Source organism: Enhydra lutris, unplaced genomic scaffold (assembly GCF_002288905.1).
Source record: "Enhydra lutris kenyoni isolate GAN:26980312 unplaced genomic scaffold, ASM228890v2 scaffoldscaffold21, whole genome shotgun sequence".
NCBI lineage: Eukaryota > Metazoa > Chordata > Mammalia > Carnivora > Mustelidae > Enhydra > Enhydra lutris.
The window spans coordinates 66,396,594-66,411,813 of record NW_019154105.1 but is presented as its reverse complement, the minus strand read 5'-3'; the positions used below and the strand labels follow the sequence as shown (position 1 = coordinate 66,411,813).

Here is a 15,220-nt window from a genome sequence, read left to right as displayed (position 1 = left end):
GCATGCACACACATTCATGCACACGCACATATGCACACACGGGTGCATACACACATTCACACATGCATGCACACATCCACACACAGGTACACATGCATGCACATATGCATGCACACGTGTACATTCACACACATCCACACATGCACACACTCATACACACAGACACAGTACAGCATGAGTACATGTCACTGGGCATCCAGTCAGGTCACCGGTGTGCCCCCTCCATCTCCTGGCTGCTCTTGTACCCTCCCTGTACATGAGGCCACTCACGGGGGAAACGGGGTGACGGTATTGGGGGGTCTCTCTGTCTGCTGTCCTACAACCCCGGGTGAGTCCATACTCATCTCAAAACAAAACATTCTCAGTTAGAGTCCCCAAGCCAAGATGAGCCTCTGTCCGGGCTGGATCAGGCGGGGGAAGGTGCTGGCCTCTCTGTCGTAATGAAGGAAAGGAGGAGAGTGATTCCCATGAAGGCAGCCCCAGGAGGCAGAGCACTTTAAAATAAAATAAAATAAACGTGCCCAGCCCCCAGGGTGCTCGCTACTGAGGTAGCTCACCCACACGGCTTGCCTGTCACTCAGCAGCCTCCAGAGCGGTCCTGGAATTGACAGGGAGGTGCGTTGGTGTTGCTATGGAGATGTTATCTTTGAGCCTTCTGGGTTTGGGGCACACACACACCCATGGTGGGGATAACAGGGGCCCTGAGGTCAGTGGCATTTGAAAGGAGATCCCGAGGGCTCAATTTATCTCTTCCTCTCCTGGAAGGAAGGGCTTCCTCCTCTCTGGTCAGAGACTTACCCTGCAGCCACCGCAGCCCCAGGGCCTTATAAACCCCCACTGCCCTTCCTCCACAGGCCACCTCCTCCAGGAAGCCTTCCTGTCCTATGTCCTACAGAATGTCCAGAGGGGGTCTTAGCTCTGGTTTCCCAAAAGTCAAGAACTCTTACCTTGTATTGGCAGCTGCGTAAAAATGAAAAAAACCCAACCTGGAGTAACGGGGCAGCTTCCTCTGTTCGGGGGAGGGGAGATGTGTGCAGGCAGCAGGTGCCCCTGTCTGCCAGTGACCTCCACACCCAACTACTGCTGAGCCGGGCCAAGCCTGGCCGGGGGTGGGAGGGTAGGCCTGGTTAATAATGACAGTGGCCTTGGCCACCAACTGGCAGGTGCCTGCCGTGTGCTAGGCGCTGGCCACACCTTCTCGTCTTTAGAACTTACTGTTATTTCTCCCGTTTTATGGTTGGGGAAGATGAGGCTCAGAGAGGTTACACGACTTGCCCAGGGCACAGAGCAGGGACGTGGTCCTGTGTGAGCCTGTTCACGTCGCCGCTGCCCACCAGCACCTCCCGCATGGAGCACAGCCACCAAGCCAGGAACCTTGGCCCCATCTCCGGGCCTCCCCTTGGCTGCCACAAAGCCTCCTGCCATTTCCTGTCTTAATAATTAATTCCAGTCACTTTCAAATCAGCTCCCACCACATGCTAGGTGCTGTGCCTGGTCGTGTGCCCGCACTACCTTCCCACCGGCAGCCTGGAAAACCAGCTGCCTCCCTCAGTGTGCCTTCAGGGGAGGCTCAGCATTGAAGTGAGTCGCCCCAGGCTGCCCAGATCCTCGGAGCAGCACCCAAAACCGTGTGTCACCTGTCACCACTTCCCCACGCCACAAACGTGGTGGGCACGCCATAAATACACGTGCAGAGTGGACAGGTCACCCGTGGCCCTCCTGACTCCTCCCACATGGCTGGACGCCTCTGCTGCCTCACCCAGGGGACAGAGAGGTGCTGTCCCACCTACCACCTATGCCATGTGACATTGCGTCCTCCTCAAACGTGGTCCCTGGCATGGGCACCTTTGTCACACATGCTTAGTGGCTCATGATTTTGGAAGGCACCCCAGACCCCCTTCGGAGGGATCTCTTTACTCAGCATCCCCTGGAGAGTAAATAGGCCGTTTCCCACCCACGTGCCCAACGTGGCCCAGAGTGAACCGGAAGGAAGAGCCCCGTGGTTGGTGAGAAATGGCCTATTTACGATTTCCCAGATGCAGCCCTTATCCCCGCAGCTGAGCCTCTCAAGGCAGCCATCAGCCCTCACTCAGCCAACAGGGCCCCCGGCGAGCCCCCTACGAACCCTGACGGCCTGTCTCATTGCAGAGACGGGCTGCCCTACTGCGAGGCTGACTACCACACCAAGTTTGGCATCCGCTGTGACGGCTGTGAGAAGTACATCACGGGGCATGTGCTGGAGGTGAGTGGGTCTCTGGGTGCCCTCTCCGAGGCACGCTCTGCTCCCCGGCATCTCACGGTGTCTGCTGTTCATGTGTGTTTGTGCAAGAATTTGTGCCCCTGAGACTTTGCCTCCCCCATCCTCCCAGCTCTGCCAGGGGGCAGCTTCCTCAGCCTTACAAGGCCTGCTCCGTGATGGCCAACTCCTCCAGGAAGCCTTCCCTGGATGCTGTCTCTCCCGTGCCCTCTGCAAGCGGATGGAGTTGGAGAGGTGGGGGGGTTGAGAGCTTGGGTCCAGCCCTCCCATGTCTAGATGGGGGTCTGAGGCCTGGAGGAGTGGAAGTGAGCCCAGGAGGCAAGACCCTGTGCCCACAGGAGACCCTGAGTGGTCACCTGGCAGCCCCAGTCACTCAGTGGTCATGGGGTAGGCAGGCTTTCCGGGAGATGCCGACAGATCGTCTTTTGATCCTGGTGGGAGTTTCCAGGTTCTATCTCTATGAAAAATACACGTAGCGTGCACTTTGGTACAGTTGTTCAGTAAGATAAACCCCATGAGATGACCGTACCCCGCCCACCTGCTTGTCACACCCAGCCTGTCCCTCTCCCCATTCTTCAGCCCCCGTTGGCTCTGTGCTGGGGCCTGCCCATGTTCCCAGAGAAGGCACAGGTCACAGAGGACCTGAGGGAATGAGGAAGGTGCACTGAGCCCGCTGGGGAGCTAGGGACCCTTTCCCACCAGGTCACAGATGGGCCTCTGGGGGTGGGATGATAGGTGGGGGGACGAGGCTGTCGGGCGCCCACCGCCATCCCCGACGAAGACTTCTGAGCCTCAGAATGCCTGGGTCACACTGACATTTTAAATAGTGTGGAGCTGCTGCTGAGGCTGGAGGCTGGAGGCTGGGGACAGTGGGACGCGTGGGGGTACCCCTTGAGAGTCCCCAAGGGTTCCTGCCCCGCCAGCCCCCACAGCTGGTGCCTGACACATATTCGACATCCCCAGTGCCACGGTGGAATTGCACACTGAGCGCTGAGCCGTTTGTCTCGAAATTACATTTGATGTCCCTCTGAGCCACAGGGACAGATTTGTCATAGGGCCTCAACCCCCACCCACTTTCCCTCTCACTCCCTTCCTAGTGGGAAAGGGAAAGGGAAGGGGGTGTCAGACCCATCCACAGGGCAGGACCGCCTCTCCCCTCATTCCCAGCAAGGGAACCCCCTCAAGCCAGTGCATAGCGCGAGGGTCCTCAGGGTGGGTGTGACCACATGCTCCTGGACCGCGGAGAGTGTGCACAGCACACGTTGGGGGCAGATCATGCATAACACGGGCACAGGTAGCTGTTTGGCTGGTTTCCTTCCAGTTTTTCCTGTCTCCATGTAATTCTGGTTGAGACCAAACTGTTGATACAACATTATATTCTGAGTCTGTCCAAGTTGCATCTCCTAAGCAGCAGGTCCCCACGTTTTTGTTTCTGGTGGGTTTTGGGTACCGTGGCCCTTTCTGTTAAACAGCTGCATGGGAACATAGCTCGTAGACCACACCGTTCAGTGCATATCGCGCACCGGTGGTCGGTATCCACGTAGACGCGTGCTCGGCGAATCTCTGTTTGCGGGTGTTTCCATCACCTCAACAAGAACCCAATCCCCTGGCTGCCACTGCCCCAGCCCCGACCCCGGCCCCATGGGTCTCCCTGCTGTCTCCACGGGCTTCCGTCTTCTGCACGGGGCACGTGAACAGGGTCAGTGTTCGGGCCTCTGTGCCAGGCTAGCTCACAGGGTGGGGTGTCCAGGGTGCTCTGGGGGTCGGCGTGGGTCCATCTGGCATTAGATTCCATCACAGGACTGTTCTAGAATGTAGTAAGCTGATTGTTTATCATCAGACGTAGCCCAGCTCTCTAGTTTTTTACTACGATAAACAGCACAGCGACGAACATCTTTTTTTTTTTTTTTTTTGGCATTTCTAGTTTTTCTTAAGATTTCTTCATCGAAATGTGGACACTCAGTCAACAACTGGGACCCTCTGAAGAGTCTTGACAGTTAGGAAGTGCTTTCCAGAAAGATGACCCTAATTTCCACTCTTCGTGTCAGTGTGTGGTGCCCCCACTCCCCCAGTGGGAGTGTAGTCTTTAGGAATCCCTGCATGTCTGCGGCTGGGTCTGCGGCTGGGAACTTCAGTCCTCACTTGCTTTGGTGACTTCCTTACATCCCTCGATGCGGGTCCTTCTGACAGCCCGTCCCACCCCCAGACTACAGTGCCTGTGTTAGTTCTACACAGGGGCGGGATCTTCACAGGGGCAGGGTCTTCACGGGGAAGAGTCCTCGTGGGTGGGGGTCTTCACAGGGGTGGGGTCTTCATGGTCTGCAGCTCCATCTGCCGGTACAGGTCACAAGATGGAGCTGTTGGCAAAGGGTTAGCGGGCATCTTGTACGTATGGTCTTGGGTGGTGATGTAATATTGACACCCACATCCTCTGAATATGTGGACGGAAACTATGAGCTTCTTACGGGACCCGTGGCCCTATAAGTATTAGGGACACGGCCCCGTCTCTCCACTGCCAGTCGTTCAGACTGGCATTCCCTGCAAGGCTATTCCAGACCCTCTACTCTCTCCTGGGCTCCCCGCACACGTATGCTGGGCCATTGGCCTCCCCAAGCAGGTGGCAGAGCCAGAGTTGAACTGCGGCTACCCGGGCTCCTGGCACCTGTGAGAGCACCTCCTGGCGTGCAGCCTCTCTCCTCATGTAGACATCAGTTTGTGTGTTGTTTGAGCACTGTGCCACACTGTGCTACCTGACAGCAGAAAGTGGGGAGCATTTCAGGCTCAGGTGGGCTGAGCTGTTGCATTGCTGGTGTGTGGACCCAGCCCGGCCAGCTTCGGGGCACTCGCAGGCATCGGCCCCTGCACCCTGGGGGCGGGGGTGGAGACCCGACCCCAGCCCTGCTGCCTGCCTTCAGCAAGCACTGTGCTGAGCGAGAGAACGTTCTAGTAGCTCAGGGATTCAATGAGACATCCTCTCCGAAGTGTCCCCAGCTCAGTGCTGGCCCCGTGGTAAATACTGGGGACTGGCGGCTTCCTTATTGTCACAGGTCATCAGCAGGCCTCCCCTCTGTGGGTGACTCCATGTGCACTGTATGTCCTTGATATTTAATGCTGGACCAAATATAGAATGGGGGGGTTCGGTGCCCACGAACGTGCTCTCAGGTTTAGCTTCAGGAAGGGACCATCTTAATTACGAAGAACAGGAGAGAAACAGGTCTGGATTTTCCTCCTCACCAGTGGTGGGGGATGTAGGGCCTCCCAGGGAAGATTAATGCTTTTGTTTTCGAGTTCCCCAGCGTGGCTGAGTCGGCGGGCTCTGCAAAGCTCTGAGCATCCTCCTTGCGAGGCGGCAGCTGCGGGCGGGCAAAGACGAGCCTGGCTCCGCAGAAGGGGAGCCGTTGCCGCCGACGCACCACCACCTGAACTCGGCCCAGAGCGTGCTGGAGCCCTGCTGGGCAGGCAGCAGGCTCTCGGGGGGGGGCAGCAGGTGGCAGGATCTGAAAAAGAAGGAACAGGACCCAGATGTCTGGCTGAAGGCAGAGGGTGTCCGTCTTCACGGTCACACTGCCCGTTCCAGCCGACCTGCCTAGGGAGCGGGCACCGGAGAGGGGCCGTGGGGGCTGGCCGATTGGATCGGGCTCTGTTGCAAGGACCCCGTGCAGGTAGGAAGCCTGGTCAGGCGCTTCAAAGGGCTGATGGGGAGGCTGCAGAAGCCATGCTGGGTGGCAAGTGGGTGGGCTTGCAGGGAGCTGGCACAGATTCTCCAGGTCAGACTCCCTGAGGCAGTTGTCACCCCCCCCACCCTGCTTTGTCCCCCACCAGATGCTTGTCCCACTCAGAGCTTTTCTTTCCTCGGAGCCTGAGCAGGAGAGCAGCCCAGGCCCCCTTCCCTGCCAGCAGGAGCCATCAATCTGCTGCGTCTGTGTGTGGTGGGCACAGTGCCATCTTGATGCCGGGCGCCAGCAGCGCCGGCCTGTCCGCCCGTGAAATGTGCATCTCGCGGCGATGCTGGAGCCCTTCCTCCCCTTCCTTAGTTATCCTAAATCTGTAGCATCATCTTCCCAGCGCCTTCTCTGAGCCTGTGTGTCTCGGGGTGTCTGTCTTGGGGAGCCAGCTCCATGCTGGAGTGCAGGTGGGGGAGCCCTCTTGGTCTGGTGGGGACTTGGGAGGGGCTGTACGCCCGGCCCTATTGCGGAGACCGAAGGCTGGGAGTGTGGGGGCAGAGGTGGGGGGCCTCGGGCAGTGGGCTCACCCCACAGGAGAGCTGAAAGGTGGCTATGGGATTGTCTGCCAGGGACAGTGGTGTGACCAAACCAACTGGACCCCGACTTCAATAAGGGGGTGTTGAGTGAGGGGGAGGAGGGGAGTCCCTGCTCAATACTGGCCTTCACCCCACCCCTGCCTTGTTCTCTGCCAGCTGGAGTGCTTCCCCACACAGGTGGGAGTGTCGGGGGTGGGGGGACAGCCCCTGCCCTCCTTAACCCTTGAGGTGCTGCTGTCTGAGCCCCACCTGCCTGGAGCAGCCTGCTGTCTCCATGAGAAGCCCAGGGTCCCTCCTGGACCACTATTTATTCCTCCCTCCCTCTCTCCCTTCCCCTGCCTGCCTTCCCTTCTCTCTTAACCCCCCCCCCCCCCAACCTACAGACCCTCTGATCACTCACTGTGTCCCCTGTCCCAGGCTGGCAGCTACTGGGCTTCCTGCCTGCACCTGACCCATTCCCAGGAGCCCTGGTTGCGGGGGGGGCGTCTCGAAGGCAAGGTCCCACCTCAGGGCAGGCAGCCCCTAAACATTTCTTCATTTCAAATAAGCCATCCCCTGGGGCTATAGGACCTGGGTTATTTGCTTTCCTGTTTTCCTTTGGCGTGCTTCCCTTTCACCCTCCTAAGTAGGTATGATTGATAAAAATCAATGGGAGAAAATATATTCCAAAGAAACAAAAGCATGTCCTCAGGACAGAAACAAAGGCAACTTCCCAAGGCCCCACTGCTCCCTCTCTTTTTGTAATTTGATGGATGCGTTTATTAAAAAAAAAAAAAAACACATGTTCAGAGGGAACACCTGTTTGTCATAAAATAAACCGAAAGCTCATCCATAATGAACGCTGTCACCCAGACTAAACTGTGTTAGCATTTAGAAATCACTGTTTTAGATCATGTGTACACGTACGCAGATGAGCACTCGGCACGTCTCTGTGACATGGCAGAGACCCCAAGCCAAGAGAGAACACGTGGGGTCAGCGATGGGGACAATGGCAGGGGTGAGGACAGGGGCTCGGGGGAGGGGCTGCGGATGGCTCTAGGGATTCGTGTGCAGGGCCCTGCGTGGTGAGGAGCTGGGCTCTTCTTCTGTGGGGGATGGAGCTCCTGCGGGTGCCCTAGGTTGTGGAGCCGATCCGGGAAGTCTGTGCGGTTGCCAGACGCTCCTGCCCAAGGCTTCCGTTGGCTTCACGGTGCATTTTGTTATCTGGACGCATGCTGGCGATGAGGTCTTTTCAGATCTGGGTTCGGTTCTGGCCATTCAACAAGGAAACTCAAGCTTTGATTCGGGCCAGTGGAGGCACATGAGCAGCCCCTGGGGGGCTGGTGGCCTCGGTGGTGGGCTCCTGTGGTGCCAGTGTCCAGGGGAGCACGCAGAGAGCAGCGGGGGAGGGAGGGTGCAGCCTGTTGTCCAGGGAACGGAAGTGGCCCAGGATGATGGGACGCCTTCCTCCCATGTGCCGGGGGTGTCCCTCTGTGCTGCCCATGGCTGGCCGTGGAAGGGGGGGGGCGTGAGTTTCTGGAGCCCAGAGACACTGCCCACATCCCCTGTGCTGGCCGTGCCCTGCGTGTCCGTGGTGGAACGTGATCCGATCCTTCTCGCTGACTTGGTCCTGAATGAGGAACAGCGCTTGCCGTAGGCCCCTGGAGCCCGCCTTCCTGCGTTCCTAATGAGCCTTGTTCTGTCTTATTAAAGATGACAGCCATTTGTCAGAGGCACAGACATCTTTTTAAAACCACGCACTGCAGAAGCTCATGAGTTTTTAATATTCTTCAGAAAGCTGAGCCATCTTGAGACCCACCTGGCGTGGGGCTGGGCCATCTGCCCGGCTGGGGGCCGGGCGGTTGCAGAGACCACACGCTGGTGCTGACGCTGCAGGCCCATAGCGCACGGGAATGGGGAGGAGAGGCTCTGAAAGGGCAGGGGCTGCAGCAGCCTTCAGATGATGTGGAACATCCGGTCACTGCGACCAACAGGAGAGAGGACGGGAGTGACCATGGGGCCCAATCCAAAGAGTGAGGGTGCTTTGACTTTGGGCTCTATAGCAGGTCTTAGTCTGCCGGAGCTGCTGCAGCCATTCCGGGCGCTGCATGCTGAAACCCCAGACAGTGTTCCTTTCTGTGCTGGGGGCCACAAGTCTGCCATCCCGGTGCCGGCCCGGCCCCTTCAGTTCCTGGGGAGGGCCCGCTGCTCTCACTGCAGACGGCCACCTTCTCCCTGGACCATCATGTGGCAGAGACAGAGCTCTGGTGTCCCATCTTATAGGACACTGATGTCCCCCTAGGACATATCGGGGCCACAAGTTCCAGGACTCCAGTCCTTCCTAAGGCTGAAGGATATTCCACTGTGTGGCCAAACCACAGTTTTTTTTCCCCACTCGCACCCGGGGGCCATTTGCCCTGGAGCCACCATGAAAATGGCTGTCTTGGACACTCACGTCCAAGTTGTGTGGACCTGTGTCTTGCTGGGCTCTTGTCTCCATTTTGTTCCCACCCAGGAGTGGAACTGCTGGGTCCAGTGGTAACCCTGCATCTCCTTTCCAGGCGCTGGCAGCCACACCCACGTCCCCCCAGCAGGTACATGGGGCCCTCCTCTCCCCACATCCTCGCCAACACGCACTGTCCCTTGGGTCTCGCTTTGATTATAGCCACACTAATGGGCATGGAGTGGCATCTCGTGGCAGCTTGGACTTGCCCTTCCTCTGGGACAGGGACGTCCAGCATCCTGTATGTGGTCCTTGACCCCTTGTGTATCTTCTTGGGAATAAATGTCTATTCGAGTCCTTCGCCCACTTTCTATAGTTATTGAGCTATAAGCTCTTTATATATATAATAGATATATAATTCTATGTTCTGAGTGCTAAGCCCTTCCTGGGTCTAGGATTTCAAGCGTTTCCTCCCATTCCACAGACTGTCTTTCCACTTTCTCGACCACGTTCTCAGAGGCACACTAGTTTAATTTTTGTGGGGGAAAAAATACCTATTTTTGTTGGTTCTGTTCATGCTTTTGGTGGGTAATCCAAGAACTCACCGCCAAACCTGGGGTGGTGAGGATGTACCCCTGTGTTTTCTCCTGAGAGATTTATAGTTTTAGGTCTTAATTTCAGTCATCAATCCACCCAGATCAAGAAGGAGAATGCGCCCAGCCCCTGAGATCCCACCCAGGGCGGCCGCCTCCCTGACTCTAAGTAAAGGAGACTCGTAAGCCTGGCTCTGCACTTGGTGTGAATAGAATCTGTGCCTTCCAGTGTCTGCCTCTTTCCCCCCTCCTGAGGTTCTCAGGTTCTCAGGACTGTCCAGGGCCTGGGTGGGGGAGCATGTGAGGCTGGGGTCGGCACCCTGGAGCCAGGACCGCCTGGCTTGGGGCTGGAAGGCCACGGAAGGCCATGCCCCTGGGCTCCAGTCATGCTCCACCAGCTCTGTGCTGTGTGACCTTTCCCATCTGCCTCCACCTCTCTGTGCACTGTGTGGAAAATGATAATGATGTAGTTCGTAGGACTTCTGGAGGGTGAAGACCAGGTAGCATGTGAAAGGGCCTCAGCTCGAGCTGTGGAAAAGGTGGTGGAGTTGATGTTATTTTGAGGGGCCGGGGGCGTTCACCAGGTCTGGGTGGGAGTGCTTCCCTGATGGCAGAAGACTGTGGACGCAGGGCCGGCCCCTCATAGCAGCCTCGGGCTGCATCTCCACTCTGTTAATTCTCATCCATGCAGTTGGAGTTTCAACCTGTCGTCTTAGAAACCATCCCCATGGTATTCTTTCTCCTCCTACTCAGGAGTAGACACCCCATGGAGACGCCAGGGTCTGTCTGCCCTCCAGGGCAGGCTTTCTACCCCAAGTGGCCCTCACAGAATTCCTACTGTTTAAGGTCATGGGGGTTCTCCCCCACCAGTGAGAAAAGGGCCTGGGTGAGGTGGGCGTGAGGACAGGTCAGAGGGCGCCATGTTTAATATCGCCGAAATAACCGCTTCACCCTCATCACATCTGAGCCAACGCTGCCCTCTGACCTGCTGCCCAGAGAGGTCCCCACAATGAGCAGTTCCTGAAGCGGCCCCAGCTAGGGCTCGCCCCCGAGGGGCGCCCTGTCTAGTGGGGAAGACGAAACCAGCAGGAACCCAGACTAGGGACGTGTACCGCGGAGGCTTTCAGGAGGTGGCGGCCTTTGAGCTGTGATGAAGAACATGGAGGGCCCCGGGCAGGTGGAGCAGGGTCAGATGCTCCCAGCAGAGGGAAGGGGAGGAGGCCCCAGAGCGGGCAGGAGGACTGAGGCTGCAGTGTCCTTGCGCTCCCTAGCAAGAATCCCTTCACCCAGAAGCATTGGTGGGCCGAGCCACAGGGTGCATCCCGCGGGAGAGGGAGTGTTCAGAGCCTCTCCTCTCCTTCACAGGGGTCACCTTTGGGCAGGTGGTCACCGACAGCTCAATGGTGAGGGGAGGAGTGTGAGGTGCATGTACGCATTTTACCCCATCACGTGCTCATGTGGGGAAGGGGTATTACTAACCCACATTCCGGAAGTGATCATGGGATCGTCCCATGTCAGGGAAAGTGAAAGGTGGTGTCAGCACCATGGCCAGCAGCCGGCTGCCACCCGCCTGAGCCCAAGGCTACCAATATTGCCGTGGAGGGATGTCCAAGATGATAGTGTGGGGCAGTTCATCTGTGCCGTCTACGCCACGCCAGCCTATGTAACTAATTCGCGTGGTATCCCATATTAATCTTTGCACCTAATTTCATGGACGCTAGGGATTATGAAAACAGTAAATGCGAATGGAGAAATCTGAGCCACACGCAGATGCCTAAGACAGCCCACCCCTCCAGTGCCTTCACCTGGGAGATCACGTTAGCTTCGGCCTCCCCTCTGCTCTCCCTTGCTGAGCCCCTTCCCCACCCCCGGGTACAGAGACAGACAGGACCTGGCCCCCTGCCCCGTGAGGGAGGCAGAGCCATCAACCACTGAGCCGGAGGACCTGGGTGACAACCCTGCTCCCCAGCAGATTGGGCAGTGCAGCTGGGTCTCTCCTCCCAGACGTGGCCCCGGTGCAGGTCGCCCTGGTGCATGTGGCCTGCTTCCACACCTGGTGGACCCAGGCTTTCTTGGGCGCCATCCTGAACCCCCTGATGGGTACGGAACATAGCATACACTCAGCACCCCCTGAGAACCCCACATGTGGGCACACCGTGCCCACCAGCCAAGAGTGGCTGCTTCTATGGCCCCTTTGGTTTCAGCAGAAACACTTGTGTTTTGTTGTCTACACAGGCAGGAGAGAAACACTACCACCCGCTGTGTGCGCTATGCGTCCGGTGCGGCCGGATGTTTGCGGAAGGCGAGGAGATGTATCTTCAAGGTAAGGACAAAATCGCTCCACCCAGTCCTCTAGGGCAAGACAGGAACAGCCCCGGGCCCTTACTGCATGCCAGGTGGGAACAGGTGGGTGGCCTGTGTCAACTCACTAGGTGGGAGGTCCCCCCACCCAGCCCGGTGGCAGCATGTGGGAGGCAGAGCCATGGACTGGTGATGGCCAGGACATGGAGAGGGACCCAGGGCTGCTTGGCCCCTCCCCAAGACAGTGGGTTGGATATGGAGAGCTCACGTCTTCAGCCACTGTTTCTATTCAATGGTCCGTCTGTGTCCAGTGGTCCCAGAGGCAGGCTGAGCAGGGCTGGGCTGATGGGAGAGACCCACATGGGCTGTTTCATGACCTCAGGGGCCGGTCATCTTGGAGCTGTGTATCACACAGGCCTGCCTTTCTGAGCCCAACCTCGTGAGGTGACGTCAGCTAGGCCGGCCTTGTCCCCGGTGTCCCCTCTTGTTCCTTGAATCTCTGCTTGAGAGCCCATGAAAGGGGTCCTTTGCACCCCTCCTGTTGCTGCTGGGATGTCTGGGAAGGAGGGGGCCCCCCCGCCAGCATCGTCCCCACTGTAAATAGTGCTTTCAGGCCTTCCTGAAACCCAGCACAATGGCGCTGGGACCGTAGCACAGGGACAGAAGCTCGCCATCAAGGGGGACCCAGTCTCAGGGAATAAAGATGCTCTTCATGGCTCTGGGCGGCGGGTCCTGCCGTGACTTTGTGTGGGACATGGAAGCCAGTCCCTTCCCCTCTCCCAGCCTCAAGTTTCCCAGTCAGTGTGACAAGGGGGTGGACCCAGGTCAGAGGTTTCAACCCCACACTGTGGAGCACCAGCTGGGGCCTCTTCACCCTGGGAACCTGTGCCTGGTCCACCTGGATACTGGGGCTCCATGAATGTGTCGACAGGTGAATCCCATACAGTCAAAGCTCTGCAAAGCAGGGGCCCTAGTGAGCCTCACGGCCTTCGGGGACAACAGGGCAGCCAGCCCCCACCCCATGACCATCAGCACCACCAACCCTGGGACACATCTTGCCAGGAAATATAGGGGAGCGGCTGTGGATGCTCAGGAATGATTAGGGAGACCCAGATGAAAAGAATAATGAGATGCTGCTTTTCCCCACTGGGTTGACGAGGATTAAAAGGAAGGCCACAGCCCCATTGTGAGGAATCAAGGAAATGGGCCTTTTACCTGGCTGGTGTAACAAAAATTGGGAAAATGCTAGAATGGATCAAGAACCTTAATGCCCACATGACTCCATTTCCAGGAAGTCTTTGAGTGAACAGGAGGGGTGTGCTGGGACTTGAGTGCCACGGAACCCCCCATCTCCAATGTGACTTTAGAAATAAAACGCCACAACCGGATGGCAAGGGACAGATAAACCCTCCCCTCTCCATGTGCTGGGATGTCCCACGGCCCTCCCTGTTATGCTTCTGATAGTTACTTCTGTGGGGAAAACTTTCAGACACCTGAAACAAATCGTAGGACAGAAAGCAATGTTTATACAACATTATCCACGTTCCCTGAAAAAAAACCTGGAAAGCAGCCCAAACCGAGTGGCTAGGAGGTTATAGGTGGTTTTAATTTTCTGATTTATACTTTGTTGGGTGTCTTTAATTTTTAATAAGGAATATCAATGGTAATCATAGTTGTCAAGAGGAATGTTTTACGCACACACACACACATACACACACACACCCCTCAATCGTGGTCTCTCGGGGCTCTCCAGGAGATGCACATGTTTTGCCAGGTGGGGGCAATAAAAGATTCCCCTCCTGGGAAGGATTTGCAAGCAAGAAATAGGATGCCGCTCTTTCCTTCACACAGTCTCCAGTGCCTCTCATGAGCCAGGCACCGTGTGCCTTGTTTGGGGTGGGGGGTGCAGGTGTGGAGAAGACTCAGCCCCCTTTTTGATGGGGCGTGAACCTATACACAGAGCCTTGGAGGCAAGAGGGCCAGGCTGGGATCCCAGGGAGGCCCCCGTGGGAGAGCAGGTGCTCCGGGCCCTGAAGGACAGGGCGCAGGGAAGGCTGGAGGGCTGACGTGCGCCGAGCCCACCCACACCGGACATAGTGCAGCGAGACAGTGAACCTGTAAGGCACGGTTCAGCAGGCCCGTTCTGCTATGTCCTTACCCCAGATGAACCGCCCTGAATTCTCCTGAGGGCCCGATGAGTGAGGAATGTTATCAGCCCTGTTGGCAGGTGGGAAAAATCCAATGCCTAGAGAACTTGAGTTTGAACTGGGAAAAGGAGGGGCGTGGTGTTCCCATACCTTGATGGAGCTGCGTGTCAGTGTGGGTGCTGGAGCCGTGCTGGTTGCTGAGGGAACTGAGGCAGGATAGGGCTCAGGACCCAGAGAGTCAGGGAGAGGGATGGGCCGAATGCCGGAGCCTCATGACTGGCCCCCAGCAGCCCCCGGTGCTGCTCTTCACCCCACACCCTGGTTTCCCCACCAGGGTACCCCCTCCTGCCTCCCAGTCAAGATCTCTCGCCCCCCAGCCCTCATTCCCAAGGCTGGTCCCCATCCCCAGCTCCGGCCCCAGCCCCAGCCATGCCCGTGGTTGGGCCTGGCTGCCGCCCCCACATCCACAGGCAGCCCATCCTCTCTCCCCCCGCCCCTTTGAACAAGAACGCACTTGACACCCCTCTTCCGAGAAGCCCCTGGGCACCCCGGGTGCCCCCGCTGGGCAGGTAGCTCACAGTGATGTGCTTCCCGTTCATTGTACACCCCCGCCCCCCGACACCGGGCTGTGAGCCCCTGGGGCCGGCGGCGGTCTGCTTGCCTCAGGCCCAGCACCCACTCCAGCACGCCAGCCGGCCCCCTGCTGCTGACTCCCTGCACGGCCCCTGCATCGTGGGAAGTGACACTGAGCCCTCCCTCTCGGGGATCTGTCCGCAGGCTCCTCCATCTGGCACCCAGCGTGCCGACAAGCAGCCAGAACTGAAGACAAAAACAAGGTTGGTGGAATTTACGATTTGCTCCTGTGCTTTCTTCGGTGCCCGTGTGTGGTCAGCTGCACCTGACAGCTCGCTGGCCGGCCACACCGCGCCACGGGTCAGGTGGCACGAGGCCCGGGGGTGCTGAGGATGGTGCGGGCCAAGGCGGGGGCATCTCAGGGCCTCCCTGTCTTGGCCCGCCCACCTCTCCGTGGGTCTAGAGGGCATGAGGGCTACAAAAGTTTGGGGACAGCAAGGACATGAGCGGGTCTCCAAGCAGTCCCCAGACAGTCCACACACGGGCACCAAGTGCAAGGTTGAGGGGATGCTGGCTGGTGGAGGAGACCCTCTCCGTACTGGCCCCCACAGGATGGGAGAGCCCCAGCCCCATCAGGCAAACTCTCAGTAAGCCTTCGCTGAAGGA

The 15,220-nt window shown here is 57.9% G+C and overlaps 1 protein-coding gene across 1 annotated transcript in view; it reads left to right on the top strand.

The window, feature by feature from the left end:
• The window catches only part of LOC111149007 (actin binding LIM protein family member 2), a 133,407-nt gene that overhangs the window by 57,281 nt on the left and 60,906 nt on the right, over nt 1-15,220 (top strand). The window contains exons 6-8 of the mRNA XM_022505882.1: nt 2,149-2,242; nt 11,769-11,856; nt 14,759-14,817. Coding sequence (XP_022361590.1) covers nt 2,149-2,242; nt 11,769-11,856; nt 14,759-14,817 — 241 coding nt within the window. The remainder of the gene's footprint in view (nt 1-2,148; nt 2,243-11,768; nt 11,857-14,758; nt 14,818-15,220) is intronic.